The sequence below is a fragment of the Scyliorhinus torazame genome, chromosome 10 (assembly GCF_047496885.1).
Source record: "Scyliorhinus torazame isolate Kashiwa2021f chromosome 10, sScyTor2.1, whole genome shotgun sequence".
Taxonomy (NCBI): domain Eukaryota; kingdom Metazoa; phylum Chordata; class Chondrichthyes; order Carcharhiniformes; family Scyliorhinidae; genus Scyliorhinus; species Scyliorhinus torazame.
The window spans coordinates 220,992,406-221,012,935 of NC_092716.1; the positions used below are offsets into that span (position 1 = coordinate 220,992,406).

At 38.5% G+C, this 20,530-nt stretch overlaps 1 protein-coding gene across 4 annotated transcripts in view; it reads right to left on the reverse strand.

The window, feature by feature from the left end:
• Nucleotides 1-331: 331 nt before the first annotated feature.
• Nucleotides 332-20,530, reverse strand: part of pde3b (phosphodiesterase 3B) — a 363,186-nt gene continuing 342,987 nt past the window's right edge. For 3 of the 4 annotated variants that reach the window (XM_072466423.1, XM_072466421.1, XM_072466420.1), the window contains 5 exons: nucleotides 19,465-19,664; nucleotides 10,764-10,967; nucleotides 9,583-9,747; nucleotides 8,986-9,250; nucleotides 332-8,640 (listed from right to left, as the gene is read on the reverse strand). In XM_072466423.1, the coding sequence (XP_072322524.1) occupies nucleotides 8,396-8,640; nucleotides 8,986-9,250; nucleotides 9,583-9,747; nucleotides 10,764-10,967; nucleotides 19,465-19,664 (1,079 nt within the window). In that variant the 3' untranslated portion in view covers nucleotides 332-8,395. The remainder of the gene's footprint in view (nucleotides 8,641-8,985; nucleotides 9,251-9,582; nucleotides 9,748-10,763; nucleotides 10,968-19,464; nucleotides 19,665-20,530) is intronic. The other variant, XM_072466422.1, reaches the window with a different exon arrangement.

Here is a 20,530-nt window from a genome sequence, read left to right on the forward strand (position 1 = left end):
TAGCTGGATCTAACAATCATAAAATGTTCATTTCCCCATAGCAATCTACAGAATTAAAGTTAGATCATCACGACAAAGGACATGTGTACGGCTTCTACTGGCACAACTCAAATGTTAAAATTCCAATTCTTCATTATTGAATTGAGTTACAATGTTCTGAATAAATCTCCAAGCCATTTGTTGGTTCAGACTCCGGTGTTCTGTGACATCGGATTTGGACTGTCAACCAACATGAAAAATGCCAATTGTCTGCTGAAATGGAAAGTATATGTACGATCAACATAAACATTAATTTCAAATGATATCTCAAATAATAAGACTAGGGAAATCATTAACCGTAACATCAGAGAAGCTTTTTATAAAGTTTTCAGACTTTACCTCCCAACCCAGTCTCCCATTAAGTGAAAAGAGTATTAATCATGGTCAACGTGAAACTAATAGGAAACTGACAAGTATACATAGGTTGTTACTTTAAGTTATACATACTAATAGATCACTCAATCACTCTGGAAATACAAGTGAATAAATGTTCACCATGGAGAGATATCAGAGTTCTATATTCTTCAATATTTTCCTCAATGTTTCCACTCAAGAATTAACTTGCACAAGTTTATTTCAGATGCAATAACAATGATGCATTCTTTCATGATTTTTGAAGAGATTAAAAGGAATGTATCATAGCTGATAAAATATCTTTTTTCAGACTTCTGATCTAGATTTTTCACAGTTCATATGATCTTTCTCCAAGTCACAGATAAATGAAATTCTAGCTTACTCATTAAATAAATAAGATATTACATATTATCATAAAATGGACATACTAGATAAAATAGATTCATTATATTACAAAATAAGTTACTCTTTTCCAAGGGCTTGATGATACTTGCTAAATGACCCAACCTTAGCTTTGATGGCTTCGGCTATCAACTGAATCCTTCAATTAACTGTTTGTTATCACTCTTCAGATGCTAAATATTTAATATAGTGCTTTACTGGGTAATGTTTGAAGAAGCTCTATGCAGATAGTTTCCAGTCATGGCCCAAATGATTTCAGCAACATCATTCTTTTTGACCACTGAGATCATATTTATCAGGACAGGTATTTCCTTTAAAAATGCATACTGCTGTAAATAGCAATTACTGTTTAAACAATTCCTTCATTTTTATTAATAATGTTAGTGCATTGCTGAAACAGCACTGAAATAAGGTCATTTCCAACAGCGTTGCAAATTGTTTCACAGATCTTGCAGCTCAATCCTACATTTCCAATTAAACATAAATCTGAACAATGCCACTTGTTAAGTAAAACAATCTGGTACCAAATTACAAAACGCATGAGGAAATAGCCATAAGCAACAAAAGGGTCTCTCTATTTGTCAACATAGGAACATAAAGGGCAACTCCTGTGAGGAACTGAGAAGGTATATTTTAATGAAAGGTTAAAAACCTGGCAGAGATCAGAGCATTTTAAACAAGATATGTTCAAACTTTGCATATATCCCCAAAAGTTCCAATGATATATTGCAAATGGCACATCTTTCAATCAGGTACAGTACACAGTGCCTGCCTCATTTGTATTTCTCTGGTCATATTTTAAAGTTTAACTGAAGATCTGACAGACGATTTCTCCAGTGTTTAAAAATAAATGATTACCCATCACAGGATAGTTTTCTTTACATTTGTACGGCTCAAAATCTGCATATGAATTGGAATGTGATTCTGTTTCCATATAGGATAATAATTATGTCCTGGGAAAAAAATTGTACCTTGAAAAGCCAGATTCTCTTATGCAATTTAACTGAAGAATTACTTCTACAATACATCCTTTTCCACTGGTTTCAGGAACCAGCAACAAAATCCCAAACACCTGGAAAGACACAAACAGGGGATAACTGAAGAGACTAGGAAATGAGGGTCAAGGGGAGAAGAAACACTTTTTTTGAACTTCGTTCAATACTTGTAGACGACAGTATAGTCCTCTTTGTTGATCATCACTTCGAAGCAGTGTGGGCAACAGAAGTACAGAATGCATTCTGGGTGGGAGACCTTCAATGTTCATCACAAAGAGTGACTTGGTAGCCAATCCTACTCGGCGCATTGTCCAGCTCCTGCGGCAGCTGGTGAGAACTAGGCAAAAGCCTACATGGAAATTGTCCTCAACATCCTATGGATCATTGGCGCACCTGCCTGCAACATTAATGGTAGGGGTGAGCATTGCAGTCCTCATGGAAACTGTTGACACCGTCCATCATACTGAGACATTACTCTGCACTAAATAGGATAGACTCAGAACAGAGAGGCGACACGGTAGCACAGTGGTTAGCACTGCTCTCACATCACCAGGGACTCGGGTTCAATTCCAGCCTTAGGTGACTGTGTGGTGTTTGTACTTTCTCCCCGTATCTGCATGGGTTTGCTCCAGTTTCCTCCCACAGTCCAAAGATGTAGAGGGTAAGTCGATTGGCCATGCTAAATTGTCCCTTAGTGTCCAAAAAGGTTAGATGGGGTTAATGGGTTGTAGTATAAGGTGATAGTTTGTGCCAAGAAAGGGTGCTCTTTTAGAGGGTCAGTGCAGACTTGATGGGCTGAATGATCTCCTTCTGCACTGTCGGAATTCTAAGGGTGTTGGGCCATCAGCAGTAGCAGACATTTATTCCACCAAAATCTATAACCTCAAGACACGACATATCCCTTACACTATCATTACCATCAAGTCAGCAGCCCAACCTTGGTACAATGAGGGGTGCAGGAGAACGTACCAGGAGCAGCACCACGTAAACCTAAAAAATGAGGTTCCAACCAATGAAAAACTGTATGCATGCTAAAACAATAGGAACAGCCAAGTGACCCCAAAACCAAATCAAAGCTCTATCATCCAGCCACATTTAGCCATGAATGAAGGTGACCAGTGAGTCAACTAACAGGAGGATTCATGAACTTTCCCATTCTCAATGTGGACCCCAGCGTGTCAGTGCCAAAGACACTGAAGAATTTGCAATGTTCAAACAGAAGTTTTAAGTGAATCTATCTTGGTCTTTCTCCTGAGGTTCCCAGCATCATAGATGTCAGACAGCAGCCAACGGGATTCACCTCATGTGATATCAAGTAACAGCTGAATGCAGTGGACATAGAAAAATGATTGGCTCTGGCAATTCCCCAGTTGTAGTGCTGAAGACTCATGCTCTAGAACCAGCCACACCTCCATGCAAGCAATTCCACTACATCGGCAACAATAGTCGCTAGCTCACAAAGTAGAAAATTGCCTAGTTATGTCCTGTCCACAAAAAGCAAGACAAATCCAACCCAGTCAATTATCACTCATCAATCTTTAGCAGAGCAATGAAAGGGCCGTTGTCACTGTTAACAAGCAATATTAAACTTAACAATAACCTGCTCTCCAGTTCTCAGTTTGAGTTTTGCCTGGACCACTCAGCTCGAAGCATCATTACAACCTTGGTTCAAACATAGATTAAGTAGCTGAATTTCAGAGGTAAGTGTGGCATCATGGAACCCTAGTAAAATTGAAATCAATGGTAATTAGGGGGAAAACCCCCCACTGACTGGAATCATACCAAGCACAAAGGAAGATGGTCCTGATTGTTGCAGGCCATTCATCTCAATCTCAGGACACTGCTTCAGGAGTTTCACAGGACTGTGTCACCGGCTCAACCATCTTCAGCTGCTTCAATGATCTTCTATCATTAAGGTCAGATGTGGAATGTTCCCTGAAGATCGAAAGTCCTCAGTCACTGAAGTAGGCAGTGTGCATTTGCAGCAAGACCTGAATAACATTTAGGCTTGGGTTGATAAGTGGCACCATTCACACCATGCAAATGCTATGTAATGACCATCTCCAACAAGATGAGAACCTAAATATTACACTCAATGGCATTACCATCACAGAATCGCTCTCCAGCAACATCCTGGAGGCTCATCACTGACCAGTAACTTGACATATAAATGCTGTCGTTATAAGATCAGGACAAAAAGTTAGGAATTATACGTCAAGTATCTAACCCCTGACTCCCCAAAGCCTGCCCACCATCTGCAAGGCCTAAGTAATTGGTGTGATGGAATACTCTCCATTTGCCCTGATGAGTGCAGCTTCAACAACACACAAGCTCAACACCATCCAGGACAAAGCTTGATTTGCATCTTCTGCACCTTCTCATGCTCAGATGTCAAGTAACAACTTTGTGTACTAGAAACCTCAACTCAAAATAATACAAATGTTTTGAGCATTAATTAACTTGAAATCAAAGTAATTTAGGACCAAATCGAAATACTGTTTAAAGTCAAACTGAGAAACTAAAGAATGTACTTTATGGGCCTCAAGAGATGCCACTAAATGTTCTCAACCATTCATGGCAAAAAAATGTTTTTGTTGGGTGGGAACGGCCACAATTTAGATTCACAACTGTCTCAGACTGTGTACATGATCAAGTAGTAATTGTAAATTAATTTGCTGGCCCACTATGCTTTGGTAAGTTAAAGTATTCATGACCCTAATGGACAAACTGCTTCCATATTTGGCAATGTGCACCATCAGTATTAAGGTTTCCCTGGCAAGATCAATAACACTGACTGTTATAATCTCTGTTCCTCTAAGCCAGTATGAGGAACCATTGCTAGCAGGAAACTTGCCACCACAATGCCAGATCTAACATCCACTTGAATAAGCCGATTTGCCTGCATCTTGATGTAGGTGGATCAGTTGATGTTGAGGAAAGTTTGGTCTGAGAACCAGATGTGTGCCAATCGCCTAAATCCTGGGAAAGTTTTGTGCTCTGAGAGAAAACACGAGCTATGTGCAGAAAGCGGATCCAACAGGGATGTTTTCTAGGAATGCTGCTGTTTGAAAATTTGAAAGCACATCCCAGTAGCCCTTTTACAGAAATAACATTCCCTCCTCAAGAGTTCATGGAAGTCTGTTTGTAATTTTGTGAAGTGTCTATTGGTTCTACAAAACCCAGAAAAAGGCCAACAGTCCTCTCCTAATTTACATCAATGCCTGTGCTGGTCAGTCATGAACAGCCCATCTTGGAGAATGTTTGCAAGCATTCTTCAACTAACTATGTTTCTGAGAGTGGAGAACGAGACTGCTCTCTACAGTGTCTTTGTGTGTTTTGAAGGATTGACCTTTGCCATCCTTTTGGCTATGAATAAAATCTGGTCATGTTAAGAGTTCATTCCATACTTTAAGAGTCATGGCACAGATTAAATTGGTACCCTGTGAGTCACTGTGAAATATCCATGACATCCAAAACAGAAAGCTAACTTTGGTTGATAACTGAAGCAAATTTAATCAAAGTTAGAGGGATTGGTGGATCAAGCCAAAAAATGTCAGCAGCTTGAGGAAACTTTCTCTCTGCATTTTTAAGAGGCAGAAAGTGTTTCTAACATGAAAACAAATATTAAAGTAATAAACTCCAATAATTAATAATAAACTGCAGAAGATGACACATTTTCTGCTGGTAACATAAGAAAACCAATCAATTGTGGTCACTATGAGGTTTGGTTAGAAGAAAGATCTCTTTTTATGATCCCCAAGATATGACATTGATTATATTTTCTTTAAGTTTTGCTTTTTTTCCTTCATTTTTAAATTATTTTAAGTTAGAAAATTGTGGAATTCGATTAATTTAAATTATCAATATAATTGAACAGATTTTTTTAAAGAAAAACAAAATATCCACTGATCAGCGTGGTCCAAATCTACCACATAAATGGGAAAATAAGACAAATAAGTTGTTAAAAAATGTTGCTTGCTGTCATATATTTGTGTTCTATTATATTTCAGCTATAACTGAATTTTTGTTAACTAAATGTACAATGTAAAAATGAGGAATCACAACATCAATGTAACTCTTTGACACAGGGTAGATTTACCTCAATTTCTGAACTCCTTGAAGAAATAACTTTTTAAAAAGTAAAAATGGAGGTAAAAATTAAACCAAAGGGATACAAAATACTTCGCTGAGTTAAAATATATATATTTCCAGAGCTAGAACAACTTTAGGAAACACAAGGCAAGAAAATAATGCAAAAAGTACCGTATTACTATTTGTTTAAAAATGCTGCAAGTTAAAATTCACTCAAAACAATTATAAAAATTATATCCTAATTTATAGAGCAAATAGATTGCTCTAATTATTGATAAATATAAAACAGAAGATGTATCAGTTTTCTGTACTATTATCTGAAAAATGAAAGTGTTTGCCTGGTCACATTTTTAAAAATAAGTATTTAAACAATCAAGACCCAAAATGATCAAACACTAAGTCTGTCTACCAGACAGACATTGCTACTAATATTGGACATGACAACAAAACAATATTTTTATATCATATATATATATATATATATATACACACAATATATGCATAATATATCATATATATATATATATATATATATATACACACACACACACACACATATATATATATATATATATTATATACACACACAAACAAAATAAACAAATATTTTCATGAAATAAATTACATACTGTCTGTGCTGTTTGTTAGGTGGTGTTCATATTTTTAACATTTAATGCACGGTCAACAAAAGATTTGCAACCATGGTTGGAGCATTCAGTTTGCTTAACTTTCCCTTCCTTTGTCAGTCAAGTACAATACCTTTATACAGTACCTCCCCCCTTGTTCGATCAATATCATCAGCCACTGGGGTGATTCAGTCTGTGAAATAACATGCATACTAGTGGTACATTGACTTAAGGTTTCTGATCTAATACAGACAATCGGACAAAGAGCTTGGCATTCACTGTATGACCAATATGACAACTTGAGGTTTAGTGCGTTAATATTGTAAGTGGCTGCAAAAAGGCACACAGACACATTGCTGCAGAAATTAAGGAACGATAAAATGTTCCGATGGCTATTAGAGGCCTTATTCCTGCTGACAAGTGATGAGTCACACTTTCTTGCTATCTTAAGATATTTATACTCCTTCTACTCGCATCATCCACTGTAGGTATATAAAATGCATTTTTATATAATCCATTATTAATACAAACATTTTCAGATGAATAAATCTTTTTATAATGTAGTCTTCTATCTGTGCATAACTAAAACACTTGTTTGGTATTAAAAAGGTGCACAACTGTACCAGTAGCTATTTGTACAGTCTGCATAAGAAAACTATATACCTGCTGCCTAAACTAACTTACAAGTATTGTGTAAGAGCTGTACATGCATTTTCTTTGCAACCACGTTTACACTGGATGAGTTTGCAGTTATAGTTCTGAGCAGGTACGATGCCCTGTGGAATGTCTAGAATTTCTACTGTGAAAAAATAGAACTACATACTATATGACATACTCCATCATATTGAAATCATATTGGCAAATATTTTACTAGTTCAAGGTATACTGATTGCAATACACAGTAACCTTTCAGCCTCATGATGTGCAATAACAAATTCATATTACTAGCAATGTGGATACATAAGAGGAAGTTTGTGTATGTGACATGAAAGACCAGTTGAACTTCCAAGACAAAAATGGACTTAAAATGTGTTAACTATGTCAACTGTTTTTTTTTTCTTTCAACCTGCATAACTTCAATGGCATTGCTTCATGTATCTTAGCATGGATCCTGAGTTGCAGTGAAAAGAAACAATAACATTAAAAAATCCCTTCATCATTAACATACTCCTCTGTTCTATTACAGAACAAATATACTGTGATGTTCGGGCAAACTGAAATGCTTGGCCACTGTGCATTTCTGGTTACTTCCAGCACAAAAAAGGCAAAACCAAACAAGGCAAATTGTACATTAAAAGGCATCAGAAAAATGATGCAGCTAGAATTTTAGTCATTCTAATATTCTTTTCTGCAGTCATATAATGAGACAAGGGTTCTATGTGCTACCTGCATTAAAGCAGATACTTTCAGAGAAAAAAAATCAGCGGCCCTTACAACAAGGCTCTTTACTGCAGTGCTCCATTCTGAATTGCTACAGGCATAATCCACAATTTTCAAGTCCACTTGATATAGATGCTGGATATCTGATAAATGCCTAATATCCACCTTCCTCCTTACAAATGAAAATGGTAAACTTTCAGTTCACTTTGGTAACAGCAGTTGCTAAGCTGAAGTTTTTGCAACATCCTCCAGTATCACATGGAAATTGAGCACTCTTTATTCTGCAAGGCAGCATCAACATGAAAACATTTGGACACCACATGGCACACAGGGCTTTGTTTCATGGTATACTCGAATCTTTCCATGGGTTGAAAGTGCATATACGAGTGGGATTCTGCTGAGCGCTAGAATCCTCTCACAGTATTAAGGCCTTTTAACAAAGTATATCAGTCTCTGTTGTCAGCAGAGTGAGGCTTTACTATGTTCTTTATTTAGCACTGCATCTTCTCAGCATTGCTTCTCCTCCCCTTGTTGCCTCTCCTCCTCTTCATCTGCTTCTTCAATTACCTGGATTTCATCCGAAGTTTGAGGTAAGGATGACTTGTCTGTTTGTTGTATATTTAGCTCTGACTTGCATTGCTGTTTATGCTCCTCCTCTTCAATGACCTTCTTCCACAGGTTATGATTTTCCGTTAGGTGGTGCATAATCTGGCAGAAGATTCTCCGCCTTCCTTTTCTCTTCTTTCTCTGCCCTGCAAGTTAAAAGAAGTAAATTAGAAATGTTTTATGTTTTTGCCGTCACTGTTACCAACCAACTAGGAGTACTTTTTTGGTATTTTATAGGTTCATTGTTCTTGATTTGCTTGAAACCAAAGTAGAATCCATTCAATTTCATTTCGAACAATTGCAAACAGCTTGCTTTAAAAATTCAGTAACAGTAATAACCAAACAAAAATATATTTTACAACAGTGCCATATGATACAAGTTAGTCTTAATATAATTGAATTTCTGCCAGGTCATTCAATGTGAAGCTTTTTGTGTCAAGGTACTTATATTTACTATCACTCAGAATTTCATTTTAAGATGAAACATTTACTTGTTGGAAGATCAAGATCCTCGTCATCTATTTCATCTTCAGTTTCCAAATCTTCTGCATCATCATCATCATCATCCTCACCACATTCTGGATTAATTTCATCGCCATCCATCCATTGACCTGGTAGTAATCCTGCAGCAGCGTAGGAATTACACAGAGGGCCTACGATATGTGTAATGAAAGATTCCTGCAGTTTAGCCAACTGAGGTGAAGAACGGTCCATGAAAGGGCTAATGGGTAATCCAAGACTTGCTTCTTCATCACCCTGCATAGCATAAAATAATATGAGAAATCCTCCAGTATTAAATAATGAGTTCCTTTACTTCTACAATATAGCTTACTATAAATCTCATGAAAAGTGATTTGTAGTAGATTATTCCTAATCTATTTGCACTTGATGTATACCTATTGTACCAAAATTGTCCAAGTATGAAGTATGTTACATATACAGAATGTGTAAGGTAAATGGTAGATACTACGACATGCGCATGAGATGTGGTATTGCATTAAGGCTCTTACATCATTTGTAATGGGGATAAGACCAATGCTTCATAACATCTAGCATACATTTTCTTGAAGGAAAAAAACAATTGAAACCTGTTCATAGAACTCATTGACAATGCCTTCTGTCCACTGGAGGTGTAACTCCTTCACCTTTGCAGGACCATTGATATCAGCCAGTTTTATGCACACCTGGCACACTAACAGACGATCGTTTTCATTGGTCCAATCAAGTCCTGGATTGTTGACTTCATTTACCTGCTTCAAGACAGCAAACAATACCAATATAACTTTACACAGTTAGAATTTACTAATACATTCACAAATGTAAAAAACATTTTTTTAAATTTAGAGTGCACAATTCATTTTTTACAATTAAAGGGCAATTTAGTGTGGCCAATCCACCTAACCTGCACATCTTTGGGTTGTGGGGCCGAAGCCCACGCAAACACGGGGGAATGTGCAAACTCCACACGGACAGTGACCCAGAGCCGGGATCGAACCTGGGACCTCGGTGCTGTGAGACAGCAGTGCTAACCACTGAGCCACCATGCTGCCCCTTACAAATGTAAAACTTGACAAAAATCAAACACGAGAAGTCAGGGAGAAACCACTGGGAGCAATACATTTTTTGGAACAAGGCAATGATTTCGATAGTCATCTTATGTATTGTCACCAATTAGAAAAATGTTACTGAACATTTTCAGGTTGAGGTAGCAAGGCCACCACCACTGAGGAGGGGAAATCAACTAGAGTTTCCACTTATGATTACTATCTAGTTAATCCTGTCCTAATATGTACGTGGATATTGAATGAGGAAAAGATGTCACTCAGCTGTAATACTCTCTACAGTCAAACAGTGTAACAAAATTCACCATTTTATGTTCAGATATGAAGAAAGGCATTTTCCCAAGATAAAAGTGTGTGGGGGTGGAGGGGGGGGGGGGGGGGGGGTGGAGAGACTCGCAGTGATCTGCAGCAAAAATCCATGTTCCCAAATTGATGAGGATGACAAGGAGACAAGGTCAGCAAAACAAAAGAGAAATAAAAATGCCCATTTTTTTGAACCATGTTCAAAAGTTAATGTATCCATTTTGTATTTGCACGGTCAGTAACATATTCCCTGTTGTTTTGATCTGACTTATTAATTTTGAAGAAGATTTGCTTACAATTACTGAATAAGTCAAATAAAAATTACATGGCTTATTTTGTTTCTTGTAGTGGACACTTATGCCACAACTATGATGTTTCATTCGCAGCAGCTCTGTTTTACAAACCTTGGAGTTAAACTCAGCAAGGAAGTCAAAATGTTTTTTCAAATCAGTAGCAAGGATTGCTTCAATCACCAAGAAACGAAAACGTTTGAACTCAACATGATCTAGGTTTGCCAAGAAGTTGAACTCTGAACGGGACATAAACAAGTTCCATGCAGCAGCAGAATGATGATTCTCCAAGACAGATCTGTCATTATAAAGGACAGCCTAGAAAATGTTGAAATAATACCATTTTTAAATTACTGAAAAAATGTAACACTTAACATAACTATTACAACTCTAAACTTTTTTTTAAATTGGGACTTCAAATATCATTTAATCATTTACCAAATATAATTTCAAACATTAAGAGAATACTCCAGTATCATAATGTCAATATATGCTAGTAACATAAACGGTATCCGTTACGCAGCACTTTCTTCAAGTTATGAAATCAGTTAATGAACTTGTCATAGTCTGTTTGTTCAATAAAGTGGATAAACAGCATTGAGCTCTTTTTACTATTTTCCACTATTTTTCACTCTCATCAGAAGTCTACAATTTTATTTTCTCCTTGCTTATAAAAGACCCCTTTGCCACTACTGGCAGACATTAAAATTTACCTTCAATCGGACACAAAATTTGATCTCAAACACAAATGTGACGGCATTACAGTTATCATGCTGACTATTTGAGCCTCTGCTGCTTATCATACTACAACATGTGAATTCTCATAAAATTGAAACTCGTTTACTTGAAAAGATATATGTTCACAATGGTTGAGAACGGCAAAATGATTACATGTTTATATTATATCTATAGTGAGCTCAGGTTGTAAATTCGATTTAATATTTAGGTTATTCAGCATTATAATACACAACAAAAGGCAGAACTGCACCTCTTAACAGTGATGTCTCCAAGCTTTAATGAGGGGAAAAAATTCAATAAAACATGTAGTTCCAACTGTTCTAAACTGGCTTTCAATATTGTTTTTTCAAAGAACAAATGTAAATAATCCTGAAAAAGTCAACATTGCAAATAAGACATATCATAGGTGTGTGTAGATGTGCTAAACTGAAATGCAGTTTATTAAGTGAGAAGAACTCTCAATGTCGACCATATTTTCAAATGCGTGGCCCAATCAATTGCCATATAGAGTGTGACTTCACATACAAAACAGAAGAAAATGTTCAAATTACATTATTTCCTTAAGATTCCTATCAAATTAAAGGTGCAGAATACATAAGTCACACTAAAATGACTGAGCTGCAAGGCAGCAGTTGTATCAAAAATGACAGTTAAAGAAATTATTCAAAGTATTTGCAGTTTGTATATAACTAAACTTATAATTTCAACCAATTAGATAACATAGTAATATTGAACAATGAGGATTTGACTGACCTAAAGCCACATTGTAAACAGTAGTGAACTGGAAAAAAAAGTAATTAAAGACTGAATGTTATACTTTTGACACATGATGTGGAGATGCCGGCATTGGACGAGGGTGGGCACAGTAAGAAGTCAAACAACACCAGGTTAAAGTCCAACAGATTTTTTGGAATCACTAGCTTTCGGAGCGTAGCTCCTTCATCAGGGCACCTGATGCTAGTGATTCCAAACAAACCTGTTGGACTTTAACCTGGTATGGTAAGACTGCTTACTTTTGACACAGAAATCAATATAGTTTTTGATGAACCTTCAAACAAAATGTAAAATTTGAATGCAACCTTGATCTTGTAATCAGTGTTCCCAAAGTAATTGGTCAGGTTTAAGTGTGAACCGTACACAATTTTATATGACACAAGTTAAAAGTTTTAGCATGAATTATTAAGATTAAAATCCATTTCAAAACTTATTTGATAGATATATTATTTTCCCTTCAGCTATTTACAAGTGCTGTATGTACATTTTATTCTCAAAGCCCTACATATTAATCATCTTGTTGGATTACTTGGAACTGAAATTCACTGTTGGATTAACCGATTGTACCAAAGGAATCATCAGCCTTTAGAACATACCTCGACTATTGTGCCAGTTAAAATTGATGTTTGCAAAAGAAACAAATTTAAAGTAACATAAACATCCTGGGCCAGGACTTGTGTTCAGCCAATCTCTCATGTTGGCTGCTGACCTTGAAGAAAGCTGCCCATAAAGATCTAGAAATCTCGGTGGCATGAATTTAATTCATCCCAATGTTAATTTGATTCTGATGCCAACTGCAGGGGATCTCCTGTGACCAGCAACAATAATGTCATCAAGCAGTGAATCACAATGAAGAATTCTCTCAGTAAGCACACCAGGAAGTTATTTGGGATTTTCAGCATCTATAGTATTTTTCTTTTGTGTTGTTGTGCAGAAGTTAAATGCACTGATTATGCTTCAGGTTTTCATAATTTTACAGAGAGCAAAATAGATTCATAATCATCGAGTCAGAGTTTTACAGCACATAGAGAGCCCTTCGGCCCATCATGTCTGCACTGTCCATCAAGCACCTATCAGTTCTAATCCCATTTTCCAGCACTTGGTCCGCAGCCCTGTATGCTATGCCGTTTCAAGTGCTCATCTAAAGATTTAGATACATGTAATTCTGGCTACAGCTCAAATATTGCAATCAAATTTTAAAAATATCTTACAATGTTGTAAAGCTATAAAAGTTTGATCATAATGGAGAGATTTTACATTCCAGAAGTTTTGTTTAATTTTTCAGCGCAAGAGTGGTTGTTTTACTATAATTTACGATTAATGCATCTTAAAAATCCAGTTACACATCATTCAAGAAGGCAAAACTTTTAGGTGGGTGGAGGGGGCTTCACAGTAAGATTTGAGCATGCAAAGCAGACATTTGTCAGCTCTAGGGATCTTTCAAGATCTTCACCTGTGAAGGAACTTCAACAGCATATCCTGTGGAGCAGCAGGGCATCACTTACAGCAGTCAAGATTTTTGTGTAAACCCCAACACGTGTTGATGCCAGAAGTTGCTGTCAAGTTTCACAGTTGAATCATGCCGAACATTGACAACTGTAACATGACTACCGCAAAATCCATGCCTATGTCTTGAGTGTACTCTTAAAATAAACCAATGGTCGTCATTTTGATGAAGTCTTATCTCGGTACTCAAAACATTAGTCACCAATCCCATGTAGTTAATTAAAAAATAGAGCAATAAAGTAACTTAATCCATGGGCTCAGTCCATTAGGCCGTCGTCTGAAATATCCAAGACTGTATTTTTATCTTGACTGACTAGATTTAATCAAATCGATTTGACAAATTAAACAAAAATGAAAGATTTTACTTTATATTTGTAAGCGATATAATGGTCAAAAATGTAGAAAATAGATATTAAATTTATGCTTTGTAGAAACGTGGAAACCCATAGAATCCCTAGTGTAGAAGGAGGCCATTTGAGTCTGCACCAACCCTCTGAAAGAGCAACCTACCTAGGCCCACTCCCCATCCTATCCCCGTAACCCAACTTAACCTTCACACCGTTGAACACTGAGCGACAATTTTAGCATGGCCAATCCACCCACCCTGCACATATTTGGACTGTGGGAGGAAACCCATGCAGACACAGGGAGAACATGCAAACTCCACACAGACAGCCATCCAAGGCTGGAATTGAACATGGGTCTGTGGCACTGTGAGGCAGCAGTGCTAATCACTGTGCCACCATGCCGTGTTGACTTCACCAAATTTAAAGTCACTGAATCGCAGATGCAATAAAGCTATTTTATAAAAAATATTATTTTAAAAATGACATCTATTGTTCCATATTATTCCTGTGCTGGTTCTTTTAAAGAGCTGTTGTGCTCTTTTACAAATATCATAATTTATTGCTTGCAACTTTGCAAGTTCCTCGACCTCCCTGCCCAACTCCCTTTTAAAATTATTGATACAGCAGTCCTTGGACTTAGGACACAATTGGTTCCTGGAAAACTGCGTCGTGAGTCGAAACATCGTAAGTCAAAACCAGTTTTTCCACAGGAACAAAGTTATAAATTGGTTCCTGAATCCTATTTTCACTGAAAAGTAATGTTCTGTTTCCATCAACTTGTGGCTTTGACACCATGAGCAGGTACAGCATCACACCTTATTTGATGTTCTGTAGCTTTGAAGAGAAAAGCAGTTTACAATGAAGGGTAAGTGAACTCAAACTTTCCGAATCACTTTCCACTGAGACACTTAATTTTAAACTAGTGCTTTTGTTATGTTAAAGTTTTGAGACCTTCAAAGCTGAGAAGTAATTTGGCCTTCCTAAGGTTGTGAAAGGCAGAACATAAAGGAATATAACACTTGATTGTTAGGAAAACAAAGGTAGTTTTAAGGGATGTTATTTGCACTGGTAAACATTAGAAATAAGGTATAGTTTGAGGTGAGTTTAATGTTTCTCTGCCTGGAAGGGTAAAACCTAGTTAGATTAGCAACTGGAGGTCCTTGTAAGGTAAAAAGCTTTTAAACTTTAGTTTAGGTCATTTGAGAGCAGTTGGGAGTCAGGATCTTAGGGCATGAATATCTCTCAACTTTGCCAGAAAAACTGGACAGGGTGGGAGCTGCAAAGATGCAGGCTTCCTAAAGTACAAGTTACCGTCCAGATAACAAGGGAATTGGGAAAGAAAGAGTGTCTAAGAAGCCAGGAACTAAGTGAACAGAGACCAAGGTATTGTTCAGAAGAATTCAAGGAAGTGTAAACAATTTGTTCTGAGTTAAAGAGATGATCGCCATAGCCAGATTTAAAGTGGGATAGCAGACTTCAGAAGTAGATGAAATGCCTGATGTCATTTTAATACCGTCTTGGAATTGAAAGTTAAAGCAATTGTGAGCAGTTTGCACAGCAGTCAAGACAAATAAATTGTAATGGGGTTGGTCTGAAATCATGGACTGGAATCACTGTTAAAAGTGGAGTGAAAGCTTTGTTTGAAAGTGTCAATCGTACAACCTGGACTGGATTTCGGAATGCAAACCACCAAGGGAGCATTATTAAGAGAAAATAATTTAAAGCTTGTTTTTGAGAGTGGAGTTTGGAATCTCTCATGTGACAATCATCTGGGGTATTCCGAGGAGAAACCATAGTCACTAACCTGGGTTCAGAGCGGAGTGTGTATTTGACAACAGTCACCTTGTGTGCTTAAACAAGACTTTTTGTGTTAATGAGACCATTGTAACAGGGCGGTACGGTAGCACAGTGGTTAGAATTGGTGCTTCACAGCGGCAGGATCCCAGGTTCAATTCACACTTGGGTCACTGTGTGCACGTTCTCCCAGTGTCTGTGTGGGTTTCCTCCGAGTGCTCCGGTTTCATCCCACAAGTCCCGAAAGACGTGCTGTTGGGTGAATTGGACATTCTGAATTCTCCCTCTGTGTACCCGAACAGGCGCCGGAATGTGGCGACTAGGGGATTTTCACAGTAATTTCATTGCAGTGTTAATGTAAGCTTACTTGTGACAATAATAAAGTAACTTAAGATGTACTTTGTAATCCATATTAATCTTTAAATCGGTATATTTTTAAGATGGGGGTAAAGGAGTATTGCACTATAATCTGATTTTTCCTGCCAAATAAATGTTTTTTCTTGTTGTTAAAATTAATTTGGGGATCTGTGACTCTGTTCCTCCATGTAACAAAAAATAAATAAAAGTTACAGTCTTTTGAGCTAGGGTTCCATTTGGGATCTTCCCGACCAGTTATAACGTCAACTGGGATCGTAACATGGTAAAGACCAATTGTTCACTGGCAGGGTGTGGTAAAGTTGAAATTGGCAATGTAAAGACGAAACTGGATGTAGATTTATCAATGTCGTAAGTGCCATCTGTCGTAACTGGAACGTGAGGACTGCCTGTAGAATCAGCTTCCACCACCTTTTCAGGTAGAGTGTTTCAGGTTTTGATGACTGAGAGAAAAAAATTCTTACTGACTTTGAATCTATCTTTCATAGTTATAGCAACTTGTTTTTGCCAAAAAAAAAATTTCAGTGAAGCATGCCACACTGATAAAAGTGGATTACATTGGATGGAATTCTCAGAGTTGCCTCAAGCGGGGGAAGCAGTGAGCTTCCCGACCGGTGGGTTGGCACATCCAGATTGCAGTCCACCCACAGTCTGTCATTTCTTTTGGAGCTTGGGGAGATTCCCTCTGGGAAAGAGATGTGCTGGAATTAAAGAGGCTGGCCAGTCCAGACCCTCAGAGATCGGGGCACCCTTTGCAAAGGACAGCTCGATCTTCAGACAACCATACAGCACCCCCCCTTCAACTCGCTCACAGAGGCATCCCCTCCAAATAAACTGACTGACACCCTGCGATGGGGTCACTGAAGCCAACCCCCTCAATCCCTCCCTTTCATGGCCATGCCCCTATTGTGGCCGACCCCATGCCATCCCAGCAGTAGCAGGGCACTATGATGCACCAATGGCCTCCAAGCCCCCCGACATGATCATCATGTTTGGCCTCTGTAGATGGAGACCAGCAGAGATTCTCACTGGCCTCACGCTACGCCAGCGGAGGCAGCAAATTTTAAATACTGTTTCATTAATTTACGGGATGTGGGCGTCGCTGGTTCGGCCAGTATTTATTGCCCATCCCTAGTTGCCCTTCAGAAGGTGGTGATGAGTTGCCTTCTTGAACTGCTGCAGTCCTTCATGGGTAGGTACATCCACTATGCTGTTAGGGAGGGAGTTCTATGATTTTGGTCCAGCGAGAATGAAGGAGCAGCGATATATTTCCAAGTCAGGGAGGTGAGTGACTTAGAGGAGAACCTCCAGTTACCTGCTGCTCTTGTCCTTCGAGATGGCAGTGGGTTTGGAAGGTGCTGTCTAAGGAACACTGATGAGTTACTGCAGTGCATCTTCGAACAAAAGGCATAAGTGGGGGATATGCCAGGCCATGAGATTGCAGATTGTGGTGGAATACAATTCTGCTGCTGCTGATGGCCCACAGCGCCTCATGGATGCCCAGTCTTGGGTTGGCAGGCCTCTTCCGAGTCTTTCCCATTTAGCACGGTGGAAGTGTCACACAACACGATGGAGGGTATCCTCAATGTGAAGATGGGACTTTGTCTCCACAAGGACTGTGAGGTGGTCACTTCTACCAATACTGTCATGCACAGATGCATCTGCAGCAAGCAAATTGGTGAGGATGAGGTCAAGTATGTTTTTCCCTCTTGTTGGTTCCTCACCACCTGCTACAGCCCTAGTCTAGTAGCTATGTCCTTTAGGACCCGGCCAGCTCGGTCTCTGATGGTAGTACCGACCTTACCCAGAGCAGATTCTGCGCCCTTAGCACGCTCAGTGCTTCCTCCAAGTGATGTTGAACAGGGAGGAGTACTGATTCATCAGCTGATGGTGGTGGTATGTGGTAATCAGCAGGAGGTCTCCTTTCCCATGTTTAACCTGAAGCCATGTGACTTCATGGGGTCCAGAGTTGATGCTGAGGACTCCCAGGGCAACTATCTCCTAACTATATACCACTGTGCCGCCACCTTTGCTGGGTCTGCCCTGCCGGTGGGACACCCATGGATGGTAATAGTTGTGTCTCGGGCATTATCTGTAAGGTATGATTCCGTGTGTATGACTATGTTAGGCTGTTGCTCAACTAGTCTGTGAGTTAGCTCTCCCAACTTCAGCATAAGCCCCCAGATGTTAGTAAGGAGGACTTTGCTGAGTCGGTAGGGTTGGGTTTGCCGTTGTCGTTTCTGATGCCTGGTTCAATGACGGGTGTTCCATTCCTTTTTTGTGTTTTCGTAGCAGTTGAATACAACGGAATGGCTTGCTAGGCCATTTCAGAGGGCCTTTAAGAGTCAACCACATTGCTAAGGGTCTGGAGTCACGAGTAGGCCAGACCAGGTAAGGATGACAGATTTCCTTCCCCAAAGGACATTAGTGAACCAGATGGGTTTTTACAACAATCGACAATGATTTCATGATCATCATTATAAGACTGAAAATTCCAGATATTTATTTGAGTTCAAATTCCATCACCTGCCGTGGTGGGATTCGAATTTGGGTCCCCAGATCATTATGCTGGGTCTCACGATTACTAGTCTAGCGACAACACCACTATGCCACCGAATCCCAGGAGCCAAGAGACTCTGGCCTGAACATATTTAAATACACATTCAAAAATGCTCATCCGGCTCATGTCCAGTGAGGGCATGAACCAGATTGCATCAGGTGCCGTGACTGGACTCCATTCAGTGCAAATCCTATGTTGGGGCTCTCTGAGAATAGGCAGATGTGTGCCGGATGCAACGTAGGCAGAGAATCTCCCCCATTTAATGTACTGTATTGAAAGATTACTGAGCTTAAATTATGAACACATAACTTATTGATAAAAATATCACTACAGAAAAATCAAGAGCCAGTAAAACTTTAGCAAGAAGGCTGTAGCTTCTGAAGGGAAGGGGAGTGGTGCAATTGGGCAAGGAAATGGGAAAAAACTTCTACTCCCTATCTGGAGCCTCAAGACTCAGCCGGTCTAAACGCAAAATTAATTTTCTGGAAACAATATAATCTTTTATCTTCCCTGCCTACAGGCATAAAATGTCTAGTACTCCTAAATGGTAAGAGTTGGTGATTTTATTCACACCAGGAAAAGGCTCGAGGAAAGGTTAACTCAAGACCAGCATTAAAATAGTGTACCAACTTAAGAAGCCTTCAAGTTCTTAGAAATACATTACTGCAATGATTTAATCAAGTAATTCATAACATAATCACGCTTAATTAAACCCACTTACTTGAGGTGCATTTGTTGCTACCAAGAATGCATTTGTGCGCCCAGGATGATCATAGTCGTGCATGGCAGCTGCAACATAAAGTGCCATTAATTCCAGAGCTGGGATGTTTGATGCAAGGCAGCTATAGCCATCATCCAAAATGGCACAACTTCTCGAAAACATATATGCAACCCGGCCTGGTGATATTCCACTGTCAGAATCTAAGAAATATTAATTTGTTAAAGATGTATTTTAATGATGTCATGTTAGTTTTTCAGCTTATGCAGCAATAAACTTACTGAAATGGTCATTGTATTTTTCTGCAGTCATTATAATGATTGAAATCCAGCACATTTGCTAAGTCCTGAAATATATTTTGATTGTCCTAATATCTAGCTGGTGATAAGATGAAACATGAAACAATCACAATGGGAGAAAAAGTGAAAATAATGCATTGTTGAATGGAGTCCTAGGTGCTGCTTGTTCCTAAATCTTTTGACACATATTTAGCTTCCTTTGAGTTTCAGAACATGGTTAATTTGTTCTTATAATTTATATTTGCAGATCATAATTATATCTTTTGCTTTTTAAAAACCTCAAAACAATATTCAAAAGAAAGCAACACAGCACACAATACAATGCAAAAAGCACCTCCTGCTGACTATTTTATCCCTAAAAAAAGACAGAATACAGACGATAGTCCATATTCTCTCAGGACACTATCTTACTACCTTCCTTTAAAATTTTCTGCATACAAAATGTTTTCTGAACAGTATTTATGATTTTGCAAAACATCAAACTGACAAGCTAATATGTAATTGAGGGAGAGATTGTTGTCATTACACTAACCCATTAGGTTCTCTGTCTCCCTCCTGTACTCTGACGCATCAACTTGCTGCTCAAAAATGAGCCAGCATTTATTGCCCGTCCCTAATTACCCTTGAACTGAGTGGTTTGTTAGGTCATTTCAGAGGGCATTTAAGAATCAACCACATTGCTGTGGGTCTGGAGTCACGTGTAGGCCAGACCACGCAAGGATGACAGACGTCCTTCTTTAAAGGACATTAGTGAACCAGATGGGGTTTTA